The sequence below is a fragment of the Amblyraja radiata genome, chromosome 3, assembly GCF_010909765.2.
Source record: "Amblyraja radiata isolate CabotCenter1 chromosome 3, sAmbRad1.1.pri, whole genome shotgun sequence".
Taxonomy (NCBI): domain Eukaryota; kingdom Metazoa; phylum Chordata; class Chondrichthyes; order Rajiformes; family Rajidae; genus Amblyraja; species Amblyraja radiata.
The window spans coordinates 42,821,450-42,844,420 of record NC_045958.1 but is presented as its reverse complement, the minus strand read 5'-3'; the positions used below and the strand labels follow the sequence as shown (position 1 = coordinate 42,844,420).

Sequence of the window (22,971 nt, the reverse complement as noted above, 5' to 3'; positions counted from 1 at the left end):
AAGTGTTAACTTTGTTCTTCTTATCACAGTTGATGCCCAACCAGCTGAATGCTTGCACCAGATTTTGTTTTTATTCTAATTCACCGCCTGGGTTGAAAGTCTACTCTCCAAAGTTTAGCTTCAGGATCAACAAACTGCCAGTAATACAAATTCTACCATTTCACTTGTGCATCCGTCACCTGTGTTCAACAAGATGGAGTAATGCACCATCTGCTTTCCCTATCCTCACAAACTGGTGGTTATGAAAACAGTGCCCTGATTGAGTCAAGCTTTCCAGAAGAGGGACGTACAGTTTCTGGAACAATTGAAAGAGTCAGAGGCAAGAAGGCAGGGATGAAAAATACTAAACATACATTGCACATTGCTTTCTTATTAGCTGTGAATTTACTGTAAAACAATTTAACTGTGGAACTAATGCAAGAGGATAAATATCATACCCATCCTCCTCTCAAATTCACTGTGAATACTTGGCAAATATGAGTGCAACCATTATTCATTGGTGCATCTCGTACCTGCAGAACTGAAATCAACTAGAGGAATTTTCAGGTTGTATCATGATTCATCATACAAATAGTGCTGGTTTCTTTATAACAGCTTTTCCATTGGAATTCCTCAAATATTATCTTCACCTGGGCTTTAATTCCATTGCCCTAACTGAAATATATTGAACCTCCATATCTTGTTAAATTAGTATGCAAAGCAGCTAATTTGATGTTAATTCTGGTCGACATCAGGTAGATAGAAGCTCTGTACTCGAACTATTCCACAGTAAATATGCTATAAATATAACAAATATATATTAGTATCAACTCAAAGCAATCCAATATTAAATGCATTGTAATGTACAAGCTATTTACCTGTTAATCTCATCTAGACAGAGGCGGACGGTTTCATAAGTAGACAAGGCAATTTCACACTTGCTCCGTCGGATGCAGTTGAATGCGTGGTCTTTCTTGCTGCCATGCAAGATATAAACTCTAAAGTAACCCCAAGTGTCCAGTTCATTTTTCCAGTTATACAGCACGGATAATGGAGCAATTATTAGAAAAATCTTCGAGAGAGAATAAAAAAGAAGTTTTAGGTCCAATGATATAGACACAAAAAGCTGGAGTAATTCAGCGGGACAGGCAGCATCTCTGGACAGAAAGGATGACGTTTCCGGTCGAGACCCTTCTTCAGACTGGTTAGGGATAAGGGAAAAGAGAGATAGATATAGATGGTGATGTGGAAAGATAAAGAACAATGGATGAAAGATAAGCAAAAAAGTAACGATGATAAAGCGAACAGGCCATTTTTACTGTTTGTGGGGTGAAAATGAGAAGCTAGTGCGACTTGGGTAGGGGGGAGGAATAGAGAGAAAGAGGGGATGCCGGGACTACCTTAAGTGAGAGAAATCAATATTCATACCACTGGGCTGTAAGCTACCCAAGCGAAATACTGTATGAAATGCTGTTCCTCCAATTTGTGTTTAGCCTCACTCTGACAATGGGGGCAGAAAGTTCTGTGTAGGAACGGGAAAGTGTCCAGCAACCAGGAGATCAGGTAGGTTCAGGCGGATGTTCCGCGAAACGATCGCCCAGTCTGCATTTGGTCTCGCCAATGTATAAGAGTCCACATCTTGAACAGCGGATACAGTGGATGAGGTTGGAGGAGGTGCAAGTGAACCTCTGCCTAACCTGAAAGGACTGTCGGGATCCCTGGACAGAGTCGAGGGAGGAGGTATAGCAACAAGTGTTGCATCTTCTGCGGTTGCAGGGGAAGGTAGGAGGTGGTTTGGGTGGGAAGGGATAAGTTAACCAGGAAGTTGCAGCGGGAACGGTCTCTACAGAAGGCAGAAAGGGGTGGAGATGGGAAAATGTGGTTTGTGATGGGATCCCGTTGGAGGTGGTGGAAATTTCGGAGGATTATGTGTTGTATGCGACAGCTGATGGGGTGGAAGGTAGGGACTAGGGGGATTCTGTCTCTGTTGTGACTAGAGGGGGGGGGGGGAGCAAGAGTGGAGCAGCGGGGTACCGAGGAGACATGAGTGAGGACCTCATCTACGATGGGAGAGGGGAACCCCCGTTCCCTAAAGAATGAGGACATCTCGGATGTCCTATTTTGGAACACCTCATATTGGGCGCAGATGCGGCGTAGACGGAGGAATTGGGAGTAGGGGATAGAGTCTTTACAGGAAGCAGGGTGGGAAGAAGTGTAATCGAGATAGTTGTGGGAGTTAGTGGGTTTGTAATGACGTCAGTCATTAGTCTATTTCCTGTAATCCAATTTTAGGTCCAATGCTTGGATATAGATTTGGTTACATGATAGGAAGCAGAGGATTGTGGTGGAATGTTGTTTTCGGATTTGAGGCCTGTCAGGCCTGGTGTGCCTCAGGGATTGATGCTGGACCCATTGGTGTTTGTCATCTATATCAATGATTTGGATGAGAATGTACAAGGCATGATTAGTAAGTTTGGGCTGACACCAAATAAGTGATATTTTATACAGTGAAAACAGTTATCAAGAACTACAGCGGTATCTTGACCAGGTGGGCAAGTGGGACGATGAATGGAGATTAGTTCAGGTAAGTATGAGGTGTTGCAATTTGGGAAGTCAAACCAGGGCAGGACTTTCATAGTGAAGGATTGGGCTCTGGGGAGTATAATAGAACAGAGGGTTTTAGAAGTACTAGTACCTAATTCCCTAAAGGTGGCATGATAGGTGGATGGGGAGGAGAGGGAGGCTTTTAACATGCTAGCCTTCATCTGTCAAGGAACTTAGTATTGAAGTTGGGCATTTTGTTAACAGTTGTACTAGACGTGGTGGGGCCACACCCGGAAGATGTAATTGAGCTGGAAAGGGTGCAGAGAAAATTCATGAGGATGTTGCCAAGATTCAAGGGCCTGAGCTACAGGGAGAGTTGGGGCAGGATTTTATTCCTTAGAGTGCAGGAGGCTGAGGGGTGATCTTATAGAGGTGTATAAAATCATGAGGTGAATAGATAAGGTGAATGCATGCCATCTTTTTCAAGGATTGGGGAATCAAAAACAAGTGGGTATTGGTTTAATGTAGGAGGGGAAAGATTTAATAGGAACCTGTGGGGCAACTTTTCACAGTTATATGGAACAAGTTGCTGGAGAACGTAATTAAGGCAGATATAATATCAGCATTTAACAGACACTTGGAACAATATAGATAGGAAAGGTTTAGAGGGCCATGCAGAAAGGGACACCTCCTCCTCCCCATCACACCTCTCCTTACTAACACTTTTTAAAGGTATCATCAACAAACTGGTTAGACAATAGATTTCTCCCTGCAATGTGAAATCGACATCGACAATTAGGAAACCAATGCCAAGGACAGGAAACTTTGGCTCACCATCATCCACTAAGGAACAGTGACCTTCAAAGCCAACAGATGTGCAGAATGAGAAGACAAGAGAAGAAAACCGAAAGAGAGGCAGCAACAACCAAAGCCCGATCTGCCATCTGGAAGAACTTTCAAAGCCATGATTGGACTCATAAGCCACCTGAGAGTCCATAAAAACAACGGAACGTAGACCATCATCCTCGACCTCGAGGGATATTTCAAGATATAGGATCCATGGCAAAAAAAGTAAATTTAAAGCTTCCTGCATTTTTTATTCTTCAAACTAGTCAGCTTTTCTGAAGAGAGGAAATTATAGTTGACTTGAACCAAACTTCATGATTTGATTTAATATTATTGGGGTCACAAATTACTGCTGCAGACATAATAATTGAAGACAGATGCACAGGGCACATGATGGAAATCAAATTGCAACTTCTCTTAAAAAGATGTTTAAACAATGTAAACGAAACAGTGCATCAAAGACTTCAGAAGAAAATATTTGAAATATCACCTTTAATAGCAACTTCCTTTCGGATTTAATGAAGAAATGTTCCAGTATTAAAAAAACAGGTTACTGATGGACAAATGAATGACAATTAGCCTTTCAAACCTGCTCTGGCTTTCAAGGAAGCCCACTATTCGTCTTATTGGAACCTCAGCTATCCATTCCTGTCTACTCATGATAACATTCACCCCCTTTCCCATCACTAGTCTAACTAGTACTTTAAGAATATTCAAACATTCAGCTTCCACTGCTCTTTGAGGAAGAAAAGGCTCACATTCCTGAGCCTGTACTCTTGTACTCATTGTTCTGTCTGCAGAAAGTAAGGAAACCAATTGCCTTCTTTACCACCCTGTCTATCTGTATCGATATGTGTAGGGAACTCTAAACTTGTACCTTAAGTCTGTTTACTGTTCAAGTTCTCCTCTGGTTTAACTTCCCAAAATACAATACCGGCACCTCTCATTTTATGCATGTTTCATTTATGTGTTTTTGAAATAACATGCTTGTTCATTTAATATCAAAGACTGATTTCTGCACTCGTATTTTTTGAATAACGTGCTCAAATTTACACCTGGCAACGTAGTTGCTTATATGTATAAGTTATGCGGTTTTGAATTACGCACTGATTCTCGAGAATGGAACCCACCGTGTAAAATGCAAGATGCCTGTACTTTGCACTTATCCGAGTTATCCTAATTGTCCTAGTTCTATTTGCTTGTGTTTGTCCCATTCTATTAATGTACCTGTCCAAATATCTTTTAAGTGCTGTTATTCTACCTGCCTCAACTACTTCCTCTGGCAATTTGTTCCATAAATACACCGCCCTCAGCACGAACAAGTTGCCCTCAAATTCCAATTATATATTTTCTTTCTCGTCTAAAACCTATGCTGTGTAGTTCTTGATTTACCAACCTTGTAAAACAAAGACTATGTGCATTCACTTCTATTCTCATGATTTGATACACCTACATATAAGATCACCTTTCAGCCTCCTGCGTTCCAAAGAATTAAGACTTAGCCTATGCCAAGTGTGACCACACCAACGTTTTGTACAACCATAAAATAACATCCCAACTTCTATACTCAATACCCTGACTGGTGTAGGCCAATGTGCCAAAAGCCATGTTCACCATCCTATCTACCTGTGACACCAGTTTAAGGGAATTATATACTTGTACTCCTAGATCCCTCCTCTCCACAAGACTCCCCAGAGCCTTATCATCACTCTGAAGGTCCTGCCCTGGTTTGACTTCCCAAAATTCAACACCTCACATTTAACTGAAGTAAACTCCATTTGTCATTCCTCGGCCAATTTGCCCCGCTGTAATTCATGATAGCCATCTTCACTAACTACAATACCACCTATTTTAGTGTATCAGCAAACTTACTAAGGCTTAGCTATGGGCAAGCGCATGGGCCCTAGCTATGCCTGCCTCTTTGTAGGGTACGTCGAACAATCCTTGTTCGAGACGTACCAGGGCCCCATCCCTCTGCTACATCGACGACTGCATTGGTGCTACCTCCTGCACCCACACACAACTCACTGACTTCATCCATTTCACCACCAACTTCCATCCGGCACTCAAATACACCTGGACCATTTCCAACACTTCCCTACCATTTCTTGACCTCACTATCTCCATCGCAGGTGATAGACTTCTGACCGACATTCACTATAAACCCACTGACTCCCATGGCTATCTAGACTACACTTCTTCCCACCCTGCTTCCTGTAAGGACTCCATCCCCTACTCCCAATTCCTCCGTCTACGCCTCATCTGCTCCCAGGATGAGGTGTTCCACACCAGGGCATCGGAAATGTCCTCATTCTTCAGGGAACGGGGGTTCCCCTCCCCTACTATAGATGAGACTCTCACCAGGGTTTCTTCAATACCCCGTAACACTGCTCTCTCTCCCCATCCCCCCACTCATAACAAGGGCCGAGTCCCCCTAGTCCTCACCTTCCACCCTACCAGCCGTCACATACAACAAGTAATCCTCCGTCATTCTCGCCACCTCCAACGTGACCCCATCACTTGCCACATCTTCCCATCTCCCCCCCTGTCTGCTTTCCGCAAAGACCGCTCCCTCCGTAACTCCCTGGTCAATTCTTCCCTTCCCACCCGCACCACCCCCTCCCCGGGCACTTTCCCTTGCAGCCGCAAGAAATGCTACACTTGTCGCTTTACCTCCCCCCTCGACTCCATTCAAGGAGCCAAGCAGTCGTTCCAGGTTCGACAGAGGTTCACCTGCACCTCTTCCAACCTCATCTATTGCATCCGCTGCTCTAGATGTCACCTGAACTACATCAGTGAGGCCAAGCGTAGGCTTGGCGATCGTTTCGCTGAACATCTCTGCTCGGTCCGCAATAACCTACCTGATCTTCCGATGGCTCAGAACTTCAACTCCCCCTCCCATTCCGAATCAGATCTTTCTGTCCTAGTCCTCCTCCATGGCCAAAGTGAGCACCACCGGAAATTTTCATCCAAATCGTCGATATAGATGATAAACAGCATTGGGCCCAGCAACAATCCCCAGGCACATGCAAGTTACAGGCCCCCCAGTGTCACATTCTCCAACATTATTCTCCATTTGCAAAATTTCTGCCACTCATTTAGGCTATCTTTTTCCCTCTGTTTACTTCATAATTTACTGTCTTACCCATTTTTGTGTTGACAGCATAAATAGCAAGCATATCTTAGATTATTTCCTTGAAATCATTTGTATAAATTGTAAAAGGTTGAGGTCCCAGTACTACTCACTGTGGCACTTTGCCAATCCAAAAATGTCCCATTTATTTGTGTTTCCTGCTAGCCTGCCAATCTTCTATCCATACCTACTGTACCATGAGCTTTCATTTTCACCGTGACTTCTTAGAAAGTGAGAACTGAAGATTGAGGTTATAAAGAATTACTTTGTTATTGAGAGACTTGGATTCCTTCCTCATAGTCTTCAGTACAAACTCGGGCATGTTATTTTCAATATCCTCTCGGGTCCCCGTTTTATGAAGTACAGCTGCTAGAAAGGAAATAACCTACGAGAAGAAAACATTATTACATTAATCAATTGAAAAATATTGGTTTTCAATTCTAAATAAAGAACAAATCTCCACTCAATTTGTTAGCTAAATAGGTCAAATAAAACTCAACCACTTTACAGTTTAACAGAGTAAATATGTTTTCACGGAAGATAAATATCGATGATGTATTAATATGAGTGACGACTGCCTTCACTCGATTAATTATTTAAACAGTGCAGATAAAAACATCAAAAGAGTAAATCCCGTTTTCGAAAAATGAATATTATTGATTGTGAATTAAAGACAGTGATTTTGCCAATATCTCATAATGGAGTAAAACTATTGCCATCCTGATTGGGTGTTAATTTTTAATGTAATTCACTGGATCAGTGTATCGAGGGTAAAGACTACATTACCGATTCTCCACCTGACCTGCGAGCAAGAGAGCACAAAAGTGAACTGGCTAGATTTGTAATCAATCCTCATTGTCAATTTTATAGTATTACTAGACCGTGGGACCCGTTGGGTCCCATCCCCTCAATGCGAGGTTGCAGGGGGGTGAGCCTACGGCGTCACACACACACTAACCACCCCACACACACACACAGGAAGGGGGGGTGAGGGAGGGAGGGAGGGAGGGAGGGAGAGGGGGCAAAGGGAGAGGGAGGGAGGTGGAGGGGGAGGGGAGGGGAGAGGGGAGGGTGGAGGGGGGGTGGGGAGAGGGGGAAGGGGAGGAGGGCGGGGGGAGGAGGAGGGGGGAGGAGGAGGGGGGGGAGGAGGGGGGAGGAGGGGGGGAGGAGGGGGGGGGAGGAGGGGGGAAGAGAAGCTGGGCGGGCGGGTGGGCTGCGAGCAAGCGGGCTGCGGGGCACACAGCAAGCGGCAACCAAATGACTGTGAGTCGGAGGGGGGGGGTTCACGTAACTCGCCGCACGTAGAAAACAGTGCTCAGCAGGCTGTACGTGGAAAACAGTGCGCACAGGCCGCGCGAGCAGACCCATTGTGACGTCATCAGCTTGTTTATTTTCTAAGTTATTTGAGATTTTTGAACATTTTCATAAATAACTCGAGAAATAATGCATGAAATTTTCAGATAAGGCAATTTTTGACCACAGCGTAAATTTCTATTGGAATATGTAGAAATTCCACCGTTAGCGCGTCGTGTTTTTGAGGAGAAGTGAAACGCACACGGACATCACACAAATACATAGACATCCAAGATCAGAGTTTTATGTATAGAGATACTTTGTGGGGAATAGTGATAATAACTTTCTCCACCCCATCCTGCTTCTATTCCCTTTCTTCATAATGTTTCATTTCCTCATTATTTAAATGTTTTATACACTTCCTTTAAAATCACTTCCTTTTTCATAGGCCATAACCTGTGACATCTTTACACACTATGCATAACATATATTCCTACCTATCATTTCCTCAATAGCAAATTTAGCAACCATACTTTTGCCCCTTCAACCAAGTCATCATGTAAAGGCGAAAATTTGAGGCCCCCGATATTGTTTGTTGTGTGACATTGCACACTCCTACCAAATTAACCATGACATCACAAATAATTCAGTGGCAGTAAAAAAAATTTTGAGGTGACTTCACAGTGATGTGAAAGATGCAATACAAATCCGAGGCTTTGATTCCTTCCTTTCACAAAACCCTCCCAAACTTTACAACTTCAGTGTGATACCCGACCTCCGCATTTTATCTCTTTCCCCACTATGTGCTTACACTTACCACTCCATGGCACAAATCCAATTTCTGCACACCTATGGTAGCAGGAACATGAAAAGGTGTTTTTGGTCTGTTTCATCATTGGGTTTGATGTGATTATCAAGCGCCTTGAGTATTAGAAAGGCGCTATATAAATCCCATCCATTATTATTATTATTATTATTATCTAGCATTACTACTACTTTTTTGTCTTTATTCAGGTTTTTCCTTATCCAAGTTTTCAATTCAAGGGTTATTCTCAAATATCAGGGCAGTTCTGGCTTCTACTGACTAGGGGTGGTACAATGGCATAGCTAGTAGAGCTGCTGCTACACAGGTTTAATCCTGACCTCTGATGCTATGTGTGTAGTTTGCATGTTCTGCCTGTAACCATGTAGATTTCTTACATGTGCTTCAGTGTCCTCCAAAATCCCAAAGATTTCCTGATTGCTGTTTAATTAGCCAATTTAAATTGCTACTAACTGTGTAGATGATTGGCAAAATCTGGGGGAAGTTGAAGGAAATCAGGAGAAAATAAAAATGGGTTAGAGTAAGATTAGTATAAAAATGGGTGCTTAATGGTCAACATATAGTGGTGCAAAAGGTCAGTTTCATTGCTGCATCTCTCTATGACTAACTTCATTCTCCGACACTCATACTATATCCCTCCTTTCTACCTCTCAAAGACAAAATATGAGAATACAGCATAGCATCAGGCCCTTTGGCTCGTCCCATTTGCCTGCATTGACCGTTAAACCTCTTGATCCATGAACCTGTCCAGACATCTTTTAAATGTTGTAATTGTACTTTTGTCTACCGTTTGTCTGGCAGCTCATTCCATATACCTACCACCTTGAGTGAAAAAGCTGACCCAGGGGTCTCCTTAAATCTTTCCCCACAAATCTTAAATCTCTGTGCTCTAACTCTAGATACCCTACCTCTCCCAACTTTGCTAAAAAGACTGTGACCATTCATCTTTATTTATTTACCTAATGACAGTCACCCCTCAGCATATTATGCTCCAAGGAAATAAGCCCCAGCCCATCCAGTCTGTCTTTGTAAATCAAGCCCTCCAATCCTTTGTGAATCTTTTCTGCTCCCTTTCCAGCGTATTGAAACTTTTCTACAGCTAGGCGAACATAACCACACGCAACTCTCCGAGTGCAGTCTCACTAATATCTTGTACACCTTTGTATCCCAACCCTTGTATTCAATGCCCTGACCCATGAAGGCACACATACCAAATGCCTTCTTCATCATTCTGTTGTCATTTTCAGGGATCTATGTATTTGGATCCGTAGGTCTCACTGTCCTATGATACTCTCCAGGGCCTTGCCAATTACTGTACAAGTCATGTGCTGATTTAACCAACCAAAGTGCAACACTCCAAACTTGTCAAAGTTAAATTCCGTTTGCAATTCCTTGGTCCATTTACCCAATTAACATTAAGCCTGTCATAATCTTAGATAGCCTTCTTCACTGTCCACTATATAGGTATGTTGCAAAACCTACCTTCAGCGTCGCTGGAGACCTGTCCCAGCCCGTGTGCGTGATTTTGGCGCCGTTGAGAGTGGGGCGGGTTTAAAACGCGATTTTCCCTAGGCTATCCAAATCGAGGTTGTTCAGCCTACTTAGTTGCTGACGAAAAATCGCTGGGACGTTGGTTCGCTGGAGCTATTTTTAAACTATATTGGTTCATTTAGTTGTTATAGTAAGTTAAAAATTATCCTCTAAACCCGCGACCGCCGACAACGGGACGGATCTCATACAGCGGACAACGGAAGGTAGGTTGTTTATTTTTACATTAAAAAGGGCTTCTTAAGATCCCTTTATACAAAGTTTAATGTTGCGAGTAGCTAATTTGGGGCCCCATTAAATCCCGCAGTATTTTTCTGGGCATTTGGGGTATAAATCTACCGCAATGGGAACGTTCTAAACCAGCGCGTGCCACAGAGTTACACAGGATCCCACTCGAAAGCTGATTTAAATGGCCATTAATTTACAGCAATTGAACACTAAATTCCTTCCATTTGGCCTATAAATTAATGTCAATGAGATTTAAAAATCATGTTTTATTGTGAATTCTTTGTGAATGTTATTTGGACACTTAGGCTATTTAAAAATGTTAATCTTTCCTTAAGAAATGGATAGATGTTTAGATCTAGTAATTGAAGTTTGGAATTAGCTACAATTGGGTAACTAACTAATTATATGCTTTAATTTCAGGTCATCCAAGTAAGATTGTTTCATATTTGTTTCAGAATGCTTCAATCTATAATAACTGAAAATTTCTTTCAGTTCTCTTAATTTTTAAGAAAGTTATGGCCATTTCACTGTCCTCGATCACAGCTTTTGTGTTAAGTCAATGGAAAATCAATAGGGAACAAGATGCTAATTTCCGAGTATGAAAATGGCCATAACATTTTTAATACTGAAGATATGAAAGTGAATTAGGTGTCAAATTAAACTTATTTTTGTGCTTTATCTGATGGGATAAATTGCAGGCTTGATTTTTTAAATCTCAAAATGTTGTAACATTGCTACACTATACCACCAATTTTGGTATCAGTCGCATACTTATTAATAATGGCAACAACATTCTCATCCAAATTATTAATATAGATGACAAGCAACAGTGGACCCAACTTCGATTCCTGCAGCACATCATTGGCCACAGTTTTCCAATCTGAAAACCAATCCTCTACCACCAACCTTTGACTCCTGCCACCTAGCCAAATGTTGTATTCCATTGATTAGCTCACCCTGGATCCCATGTGGTCTAATCTTATGGATCAGACTACCATGCAGGATCTTGCCAAAGTTCATATAAACAACGTGATTACTGATAATGATTACTTTCATTACAGACCACTTCCATTTCCTTGGCAGATTCTCTGCACTCAAACATTTACTGCCACAGCCTTACTCTTTCTCCAATCACATCACATCTTCTTCCAATCTTCTCTCAGGCCATCACCAAAATTCTCTTTGGTTTCATGTGTTCATGGATTATTCACCTCCAATATTAACAAAGGTATTTCTGCCTGCTCAAAGTTTCAAGCATGGTTTCAGTCTACGTTTCCAAATTTGTAGTCTTCAACATCCCTCTCTTATGGAGTCATCCTTAGATCTGCTGTGTCCATTAAGCCATTAAGAAGTGATACGGTGAGAAACCTTTCCCTTAGCAGTGCTGCTTTAGACCAGACCACATAGGTTTAGGGTAAGCAGTATGTGACTTAGAAAGCATTTGAGGAAAATATTTTTGGAACCAGAGAATGGTGGAAATCTGGAATGCATGATGGAGAAGGTATCCTCACAACATTTAAACAATACATTCAATATTTCCACACTAATCCCATTTTTACCATTTGACTGATATATTTCTATGCCATGGTGTTACAAGTACTCATTTAAATAGGTTTACCTGCTGCGGTTCTTGAATAATGGTACCAGATTTCCTGCCCTTCAGTCATCTACTCAGTCTCCAAAGAAATTTAAGCATTCCTTCATAGCCACAGCACTCTGCCCGTACATCCTGGAATACATCTTATCAAGCCCGGGTGATTTATTCACCATTAAACCACCTTGTAACTTCTTTTAGACAACAAATTATCTGCAATTGCAATATACTGCTTTCTGAATTCTCCATGCTCAATGTTCTCCTCCATAGTGAATAGAGATAAGGAGGTTTCATTTACGACCACACATATTCTCCAGCTCCATGCACAGATTGCCACTTTTTCCTGAATGGGATCTACTTTTTTTCCTGAATATCCTCTTGCCCTTACCATACACGATATGCTGAGCAGATTTCCTAAATCTTGCCCACTGCTGCCATTTAATGCCCTCTCTGTTTTCCTAATGACTTTATTTTAATTCACCACTGCCACCTTCCATATGTCTACTGGCCCTCATCCAATTCATTTCTCTAAACTTTCCAGAAGTATTTTTTTAACTCAATGTAAACTATCCCTTGACATCCAGGGTTCCTTGGACTTGTAATGGTGAAAGATAAGCTAAGGTACTGTCCAATTTACCACCACCTGACTTATTGAGGACAATGATCTTTGTCTCCGGAACTGGTATATCACAATACTGAAAACTATATTCTGCGCCTTTCCTTTTGTTCTACCTATTGTACTTGAGATTGGCTTGATTGTATGTATCTATAGTATTACAGGTGCACAACCTTTTATCCGAAGATCCAAATAACGAAAACCTCCGAATAACGGACATTTTTTCGGTCCTTGAAGAAAGGTCCTTGAAAACGTTCACCGAGGGCGGCCCGCAGAGGTGACAGCGGAACCTCCGGTCGGTCCTCGAAGAAAGGGGAACTAAATCCCCATTCATAAAAGAGAAGGTGAGGGTATATTGCGCGGGAGGGTTAATAATTGACAATATGCTGCTGCCTGCCCGCTAAGTTAAAAAGTTCCCACGGTAGACTCACGATACACAGTGTATCGTGAGTCTTGCGTGGGAACGTTTTAACTCAGCGGGCAGGCAGCAGCAGATTGTCGCTCCCTTCAATTTCACCCCACCTACACCCCTCTGCTTCCCGGCCATGTGTGTGACCCCTTCCCTCCCCTCACCAGCTCCCCGCCCATTGCACCGGCGCGGGGGCTTTGCACTGTCTTCACGTCGGCAATGCCAGCAGGTCAGTGACAGTCACCGGAGACGTCAGGACCAACGGGACACCGACCCCCAGGCCCACTGCAAGCACGGAGATCCCAGAGACCCACAGCCAGCAGCAGCCCAGCCCCGTTCCAACTCCAGAGGAAAACTGCAAACTGGCCGGAGACGTCAGGACCACCAGAAGCCGTTCCCCGAGCTGCGCCCCCTCATCGGGACACTGACCCCCAGGCCCACTGCAAGCACGGAGATCCCACATCAGCAACTCCAGCCCAGCCCCGCTCCAGGTACGTCTTGTTCTTGGGGGGGGCGCAGCTCGGGCTGTGGGCGAACTGCCACTTGTCGCCGTTGCGGCCCATCGGGGAGCGGATTCCTCTGGAGTTGGAGGGGGAGGGGGTATTGTGCTGTTTGATCGCCCCCTGCTATCCCAGGGACAGGGAGACAGGACGTTCACCGAGGGCGGCCCGCAGAGGTGACAGCGGAACCTCCGGTCGGTCCTGGAAGAAAGGGGAACTAAATCCCCTTCATAAAAGAGAAGTGGTGGGTATATTGCCCGGGAGGGTATATCGCCTACCTGGAAGAAACCGGACATTTTTTCCAGGATGTCGTCTGCACACCAAAGCTCACCAAAGCTCATGTTTGGCGCTAAACATGGCACGCCAAAGCTCACGTTTGGCGCCAAATGGACGTCGCCTCTGCTGCACACGGATATAAGAGTGTGAAAATGTTGCCTTAGGCCGCCTAAGGGCATGTAGCCCCGCTAGGGTGAAATGAGTGCGAGAGGTGATTCAATGCTGCGGTCACATTTACAAATTCAGGAATTCATTCAACACACTGCATTTCATACAGACATTTATTCTGCAAGAAAAAACTACATTGAAGACTCAAACTCGCGACCGAGGAACTGACGGGATCAAGGCGCAAACTCGCGACCTTGCGGATATGTGCCGAGCACTCTACCACTGAGCCAGCCATTAAAATCTACGCAAAAAAATTTCCATTCCGAAGGCCGACAAATTCCGAATTACGAAAAGTGTCTGGTCCCAAGGCTTTCGGATAAAAGGTTGTGCACCTGTATCTGTTTTAATTGGATAGAATGAATAACAAAGCTTTACGCTGTTCCTCTGTACACATGACAATAATAAATCTATATCTAAACCAATACAACTGTTAAAATTATTATAATGTAATTTCTTAAATTGAAATCATTGCAATGGATAAATTTTGCAATAGAATTCATCAGGCATTCATTTAGGGATGTCTCTACAACTGTTTTATTCTGCTGTTATTAAAGAGCCCATTTTACATTTGATACAGTGCAGCCATCTTTCCTTGTAATGCAAATCTTCTAGCCCCAAATGTAGAAAATGCCAAATTTTGCAGTAAAGGGAAACCAACTGTGGGCTCCTCGGGGCCAATACTGTAGCTCACACTCTATTACAAGGAGGCTATCTTGCAGTCAAATTATTTACCTGTACAGTCTTTCCAAGTCCCATGTCATCACCAAGGATACATCCATTTCCATGAAAGTAATGTTGGCAGATGAACTGTATTCCATCTCTTTGGTAGTCTCGCAGGTATCTGTTAATTGTATGTGGAACGCATATACCTCCATCGGACAATTTCAAAGAGGTCTTGGGCCCTGATGTCTTTTTGTCATTGAAGAAAGGCTTTTCCAAGTCTTCATCATCAAATATAAAACCCTTCCAACGTTCACTTTTACTTTTCTTCTGTAGTCTGGTTATTGGCACAATCTCTTCATTGAAATTTGAAAATCTTAAAAGTGCTATAGTTTCTCCATTTTCATTTTTAGAAATAGACTTTATTGTGGCTTCAGATAGCTTCTCATCTCCAGAAACAGGTGCAAGAACAAGATCACCAACAAACCAGTTTTCTGCATACAAAAGAAATTCAGTAAGTGAATAAACAAAATAAGTGGCCATCGTTTGGTATTGGCTTTTAAAGCAAGTCAATTGCAGATGGCAAAGAACATTATTCATCTGCCTATGGCTCTCCGATACTTACCTGCCATTAGCATTGATGTACATTTCTAAGTTTGAGGCAGCTCGATTTGAGAGAAAACCTTCCAGTGCATATTTTCCACAGCTTCTGAGAAAAATAAATTATAAAACAAAATTTAATAATCTATAATTATTTGGCTATGCATTTTAAGATCCTCTTTACCCTGTCATGGCCAAATGTTTTCAGCAAGTGAGGAGAGTGGGGTTATGAGGGAAATTTAGATCAGCCATGATTGAATGGCAGAGTAGACTTGATGGACTGAATTGCCTAATCCTGCTCCTATCACTTACAAACATGAATTATCATAAAAACAGAAAATAATGGATGTACTCGGGTTAGGCAGCATTGGTGGAAAGTGTATCAATTAACATTTAAATGACCTTTCATCAGAACTAGAAACATTTAAAAATTAAACATCTTAAATTGCAGATAGGTGAAGAGAAAAAATGTCATTCTGAAATATCAACTCCATTGCTCTTTCCATGGATGCTGTCTGACCAGCTGAATGGTTCCAGTATTTTCCTTTTTTTTCAGTTCTTCGTATCCCTAGTTTTCTTTCTGCTTTTCAAATAGGATTTATCTTAGTGTTGTGAATATCTACTAAACCAAAGAGCAGGTCAGGACGACATAAAAGATCCCAAGGCATAAACTTGAAGAAGAGCGGACTAGCCAATATTCACCTCTCGGCAAACAACTAGATGCATAATATCTAGTTATCAGATTGCCCTTTGAGGGACCTTTCTGTTTGTTGCATTTCCAATACTGCCACACAAGAAAATAAAAAGTGAAAATACTGGGAGGGACTTCTTCAACCTTAAATGCTAACCGTGTTTTTCTTTCCACTGATACTGCCTCAAGTGTTGAGTGTTTCCAGCTTTTACTGTTTTTATTTCATATTCCCAACATCAAAATTCTTGTTCATTCATTGTCACAATGGACGCATTTAAAAAAAGTACTTCCTAGATTATCAAAGCGTGAAGTACTAAGAATACCAAGAACTTGACGAGCGTTGAATAAATGCAAATCTTTTTATTGTTTAAGAAAGAACTGCAGATGCTGGAAAAATCGAAGGGAGACAAAAATGTTGGAGAAACTCAGCGGGCGAGGCAGCATCTATGGAGAGAAGGGATAGGCGATGTTTTGGGTCGAGACCCTTCTTCAGACTTATGTCGGGGGGGGGTGAGAAAAAGAAAGGAAGAGGCGGAGACAGTGGGCTTGTGGGAGAGTTGGGAAGGGGAGGGGAAGGAGGGAGAAAGCAAGGACTACCTGAAATTGGAGAAGTCAATATTCATACCGCTGCGGTGTAAACTACCCAAGCGAAATATGAGGTGGTTCCTCCAATTTGCGCTGGGCCTCACTCTGGCAATGGCGGAGGTCCAGGACAGAAAGGTTGGATTCGGAATGGGAGGGGAAGTTGAAGTGCTGAGCCACCGGGAGATCTGGTTGGTTATTGTGAATTGAGCAGAGGTGTTGGGCGAAGCGATCGCCAAGCCTGCGCTTGGTCTCACCGATGTAGAGAAGTTGACACCTGTTATCATTTTCCCACATTAAAGAGCATTCACTGCTCATCAGACCAAGTTGTTAAAATGTTGGCAAGTCTGTTCTCTGCTATTTTTAAACTAAATTAGGTAATATCTACAAACTTATTTGTTTTCCTCACTGCAAGTTATTTATGATAGAGGGCGGTAGGTTAAGGGAAGCATTCTGTTGAGAGAAAATTTAGAAAAGATAAGGGGAACAGTAGCAGACTCGGTATTGATAACTATACAATGTGTACGTATCCAATTAGAACCAGAGAATGCCTAAAGTGAACACACACAGCTCTTGAAATAAGATGAGTAAATTAATAACATATAAATAAATTAATGTGACTTAGTATCCATTATGTGATTGAAAAGTAATCAATGTCAAGTTAAGTCAAGTCAAGTCAATTCGTCACATACACATACGAGATGTGCAGTGAAATGAAAAGTGGCAATGCTCGCGGACTTTGTGCAAAAAGACAAACAACAAACAACCAAACAAACTACAAACAGAATCACATATTCTTTTCCATATTAAATATTGTGGGCGGAAGAAAAAAGGGAAAAAAACAGCAATTAAAAAAAGAAGCAGTAGAGTGGTACAGGAAAGTTAGTCCCTGGTGAGATAGGAGTTTACAGTCCTAATGGCCTCTGGGAAGAAACTCCTTCTCAACCTCTTCGTTCTCACAGCATGGCAACAGAGGTGTTTGCCTGAACGTAGCAGCTGGAACAGTCGTTGCAGGGGTGGAAGGGGTCTCCCATGATCTTATTAGCTCAAGAGTTGCACCTCCTGATGTATAGTTCCTGCAGAGGGGCGAGTGAAGTTCCCACAGTGCGTTCGGCCGAACGCACTACTCTCTGCAGAGCCTTCTTGTCCTGGGCAGAGCAATTCCCAAACCAGATTGTAATATTTCCGGACAAGATGCTTTCCACAGCCGCTGAATGGAGGATCCTCGGAGACACTCTGAATTTCCTCAATCGCCTGAGGTGGTAAAGGCGCTGCCTTGCCTTACTCACGAGTGCTGCGGCGTGTGATGTCCATGTCATATCCTCAGAGATGTGGACTCCCAGGTATTTAAAACAGCTCACCCTATCCACAGTATCCCCATTTATCCTCAATGGTGTGTACGTCCTCGGATGATGTGCCCTCCTAAAGTCCACGATCAGCTCCTTAGTTTTTTCGATGTTCAAGAGGCTGTTGTCCTGACACCAGAGTGCCAGATCAGCCACCTCCTCCCGGTAGGCCTTCTCATCGTTGTCTGAGATCAGGCCCAGCACCACAGTGGCATCAGCAAACTTGATTATTGAGTTGGAGCTGAACCTAGCCACACAGTCATGTGTGTACAGGGAGTACAATAGGGGGCTGAGGACACAACCCTGGGGGGGATCCTGTGCTCAGGGTGAGGGACTTCGATGTATTCCCTCCCATCTTGACTACCTGAGGCCTGGCGGTGAGAAGGTCCAGGGCCCAGGCACACAGGGGGGTGTTGAGCCCTAATTCCAGTAGTTTCTCGGTCAATGTTTGGAATTATTTATGTTTAAGAAAGATCTGCAGATGCTGGAAAAATCGAAGGTAGATAAAAAAGCTGGAGAAACTCAGTGGGTGAGGCAGCGAAGGTATAGGCGATGTTTCGGTTTGAGATGAATATTTAATGAAATATTTCAAGATATTTACTTTTTGGCAAGATGGCAAAAGTGGTCGTTACTACAAAGAATGGACTAGCTGTTAATCATGTGTGTGAACGTTGCACAAAGGATACTAGTTCAGAAAATTCAATCAAATTTGAGCTGAATTTAAAAACAAGAGATAAAATATGAGGAGCAGACATCCTCCCATTCCCGACAGTTGGAAAGGCACGCCGTGAATTAGCAAGACTCAACCTGATACGGTGAGTGATCTGACTGCCATGGACTTGAATAAGTCCAGGTTTACAGGCACAATAAACTGGAGATGCCGGTTTACAAAAAAAAGACACAAAGTTCAGGAGTAACTCGGCGGGTTTGGAAGCATCTCTGGGGAACCTGAATAGTTGACATTTCTGCAGTCTAAAAGGATCCCGACCCGAAACGTCACCCATTCCTCCTCTCCAGAGATCCAGCTGAGTTACTCCAGCACTTTATGTCTATCTTCGGTGTAAACCAGCATCTGTAGCTCCTTCCCTTCCCACACGAAACGTCGTCTGGATGCTGCCTGACCCGTTGAGTAACTCTCGCACTTTGTGTGTGTGTGTGTGTGTGTGTGTGTGTGTGTGGTGTGTGTGTGTGTGTGGTGTGTGTGGTGTGTGTGTGTGAGTGTGTGTGTGTGAGTGTGTGTGTGTGAGTGTGTGTGTGTGAGAGTGAGTGTGTGAGTGTGTGTGTGTGTGTGTGTGAGTGTGTGAGTGAGTGTGTGTGTGAGTGTGAGTGTGTGTGTGTGAGTGTGTGTGTGTGCGTGTGTGTGAGTGAGTGAGTGTGAGTGTGTGTGAGTGTGTTTGTGAGTGAGTGTGTGTGTGTGTGTGTGTGTGTGTGTGTGTGTGTGTGTGTGTGTGTGTGTGAGTGTGTGTGTGTGTGTGTGTGTGTGTGTGAGTGAGTGTGTGTGTGACAGGCCTGCCGGTATGAATGGTGCAGCGTGGGAGACAAGCTGTCCGCCCGCGGATCACTCACCGCATCAATGTTGCGCTGCACCGTCGCCCCGCCAACCGACCCGGCCCAACTGTCCCCCCCGCTCTGACCCGGAAGTGTATTCGCAACCGCTCCCCGCCGCGTGACTGTGCGCCCCGAGCAAAGATTCTAGAGCGGAGCTTTGTCCCGAGTGTGACACGTGACCTGGGATGACCGGTGGGTGCGGGTGGTCGGCGGAGGCCGGGTGGTCCGCTCCGCTCCGCTCCGCTCTGTCTGTCCTGATCTCAGGGGCGCTTAGTTTAACCGGTGCAGATCACACCTAGAATATTTCGCTTTGATGAGCTGTCGACGCAAAGTCCGAGCTCCAAGAATTTGTTGCGGTCGGAGTGTGAAGCTGGAGGGAGGCGGCGAGATGAACACTGGTGTGGAGGAAGGATCAGCCAGATCCCCGCAAGTGTCAGGCGTTTAGGCACCTCACCAAGGCCGAAGGTTGTAATGCAACATTTAGCACCAGGAACCTCCCATGCCGTCCCATTTATTCTGCTGTTTATGTGTGGTCAGGCAATTAGTTAATTGGAGACCCATCAGTTGGCTTAAAAATCATCAACTACAAACGAATTAAAAATATTAAAACCTGAAGATGTTGGAATTGTTCACCAGGGCAAGCAAGATCTTTGGAGAGAGAAACCGTTCAAATTTCAGGACTGTTTATCTGAAACTTAGGAAAACTGTATGGAAACAGTTTGCTTTCACAAAATATAATTTCAATTCCACTCCACAAGATGCCCCTGAGATGTCCAGATCATATATACTAGCACACTCGGACAACTTAATCTTATTCGAATTTGAACTTTGTTTCTCTTTCCAGATGTTGACCAACCTGTTAAGAGTTTCCAACATTCACCTTGTTTTATTTTAATTTCCAACAGCTGTAGTTTTTGAATTTTGATTCACATTTTAAAGAATTTGTATTTTCTTGTTCACTTGGCCAGAGAATTTGTAATTCTAGCCATGATCTCAAATGTTTTGTAAGACTTACTGTTGTCACTTATTAGTGGAAGCAGTTTACCACTAACTTTTACCAAAAGCTCTTTAGTATATGTTAAAGAGCTCAATCTCTGCTTGGTTATATAGAATGTTAATATATGAACTCTGAAAACATGCTGAGCTTCTGTTACTTTAGCTCACAACTGTTTCTTTAGAGTTTATCTTAATCTGGGAACAATGCGTTATTTATTGTCCAACTGTAAACATTGTTTCAATACATTAGGTGGGCTGCTGGTGTCTCATGTATCTCTGCATATTCATAATCTTACAATCTACCTTGTTGCAACCCTTGCACTTTTTTCTGCATTTGTCTAACTAACCCTATATAGTCTGCACTCTGTTTATTTTTTCTTTTGCATGTCTTTGAGTTGTGGGATGAAATCAGAACATCCAGGGGAAATCCATGTAGTTAAGAGGAAGAACCTGCAAACTCCACACAGACAGCACCGGAAGATCAAACCGAGACCGGAAGAGTGAAGCAGTAGTTCTAGTCACGGAAAATCTGAAGGAAATTCTTGTTTCATTGCACTTGGCATTCAGCCAGAGATTTTACTTTACACTGAATGGGGTTTTTTTCAGTTGTATTACTGAATTGTACTGGTAGGTTGTTCAGAATGACTTTAAAGACATTTTATTTTACTATTTGTGACATTATGTTTTTTTGTTTATTACTAATCACAAGCCAGTTCATTATTTTCTTGTACCAAACCTTTGAAATAATTTTGACAATGATAACAGAAATTATATTTACTAGCAGGAAGATGGATAACTAAAAGAGAAGGAATTACTTTAATAGGCAAAATACCTAGAGGGGAGATGAGAATTTTTAACACGCTGTTAGGAGACACGTGTTGAAAATGCTGGAAGTGAATTCAGTATAAATTTTCAAAAGGAAATTGGATTTATGTTTAAAAAGAAAGGATTTGCTGAAAAGAACGCTGCCACGTGGCCAATTGCAAAGCTGATGGGAGGAGCTAAAATACACTTACAAATGTCCAAATAGTTATTTCTATGATTACTTTGTGTTTCCATGGACATACAAATAATGTGCTTAGTTTCTCAGTTCAAATTCAGGTTTTTGCTTTTACCCACAACCAGCTTTAAGTACAGATAGAAACATAGAAATTAGGTGCAGGAGTAGGCTATTCGGCCCTTCGAGCCTGCACCGCCATTCAATATGATCATGGCTGATCATCCAACTCAGTATCCCGTACCTGCCTTCTCTCCATACCCTCTGATCCCCTTAGCCACAAGGGCCACATCTAACTCCCTCTTAAATATAGCCAATGAACTGGCCTCGACTACCCTCTGTGGCAGGGAGTTCCAGAGATTCACCACTCTCTGTGTGAAAAAAGTTCTTCTCATCTCGGTTTTAAAGGATTTCCCCCTTATCCTTAAGCTGTGACCCCTTGTCCTGGACTTCCCCAACATCGGGAGCAATCTTCCTGCATCTAGCCTGTCCAACCCCTTAAGAATTTTGTAAGTTTCTATAAGATCCCCTCTCAATCTCCTAAATTCTAGAGAGTATAAACCAAGTCTATCCAGTCTTTCTTCATAAGACAGTCCTGACATCCCAGGAATCAGTCTGGTGAACCTTCTCTGCACTCCCTCTATGACAATAATGTCCTTCCTCAGATTTGGAGACCAAAACTGTACGCAATACTCCAGGTGTGGTCTCACCAAGACCCTGTACAACTGCAGTAGAACCACCCTGCTCCTATACTCAAATCCTTTTGCTATGAAAGCTAACATACCATTCGCTTTCTTCACTGCCTGCTGCACCTGCATGCCCACTTTCAATGACTGGTGTACCATGACACCCAGGTCTCGCTGCATCTCCCCTTTTCCTAGTCGGCCACCATTTAGATAATAGTCTGCTTTCCTGTTTTTGCCACCAAAATGGATAACCTCACATTTATCCACATTATACTGCATCTGACAAACATTTGCCCACTCACCCAGCCACCTTGCCCACTCACCAAGTCACCTTGCAGTCTCCTAGCATCCTCCTCACAGCTAACACTGCCCCCCAGCTTAGTGTTATCCGCAAACTTGGAGATATTGCCTTCAATTCCCTCATCCAGATCATTAATATATATTGTAAATAGCTGGGGTCCCAGCACTGAGCCTTGCGGTACCCCACTAGTCACTGCCTGCCATTGTGAAAAGGACCCGTTTACTCCTACTCTTTGCTTCCTGTTTGCCAGCCAGTTCTCTATCCACATCAATACTGAACCCCCAATGCCGTGTGCTTTAAGTTTGTAAACTAATCTCTTATGTGGGACCTTGTCGAAAGCCTTCTGGAAGTCCAGATACACCACATCCACTGGTTCTCCCCTATCCACGCTACTAGTTACATCCTCGAAAAATTCTATAAGATTCGTCAGACATGATTTACCTTTTGTAAATCCATGCTGACTTTGTCCAATGATTTCACCACTTTCCAAATGTGCTGCTATCCCATCTTTAATAACTGACTCTAGCAGTTTCCCCACTACCGATGTTAGACTAACTGGGCTGTAATTCCCCGTTTTCTCTCTCCCTCCCTTCTTAAAAAGTGGGGT

The 22,971-nt window shown here is 43.1% G+C and overlaps 1 protein-coding gene across 1 annotated transcript in view; it reads right to left on the bottom strand.

Annotated features, from left to right (window-relative positions):
- Positions 1 to 19,462, bottom strand: part of ercc6l2 (ERCC excision repair 6 like 2) — a 96,121-nt gene extending 76,659 nt beyond the window's left edge. The window contains 6 exon segments of the mRNA XM_033017705.1: positions 858 to 1,051; positions 6,768 to 6,887; positions 14,690 to 15,111; positions 15,243 to 15,330; positions 15,698 to 15,836; positions 19,403 to 19,462. Of these exon segments, the coding sequence (XP_032873596.1) occupies positions 858 to 1,051; positions 6,768 to 6,887; positions 14,690 to 15,111; positions 15,243 to 15,255 (749 nt within the window). The 5' untranslated portion in view covers positions 15,256 to 15,330; positions 15,698 to 15,836; positions 19,403 to 19,462.
- Positions 19,463 to 22,971: the final 3,509 nt, after the last annotated feature.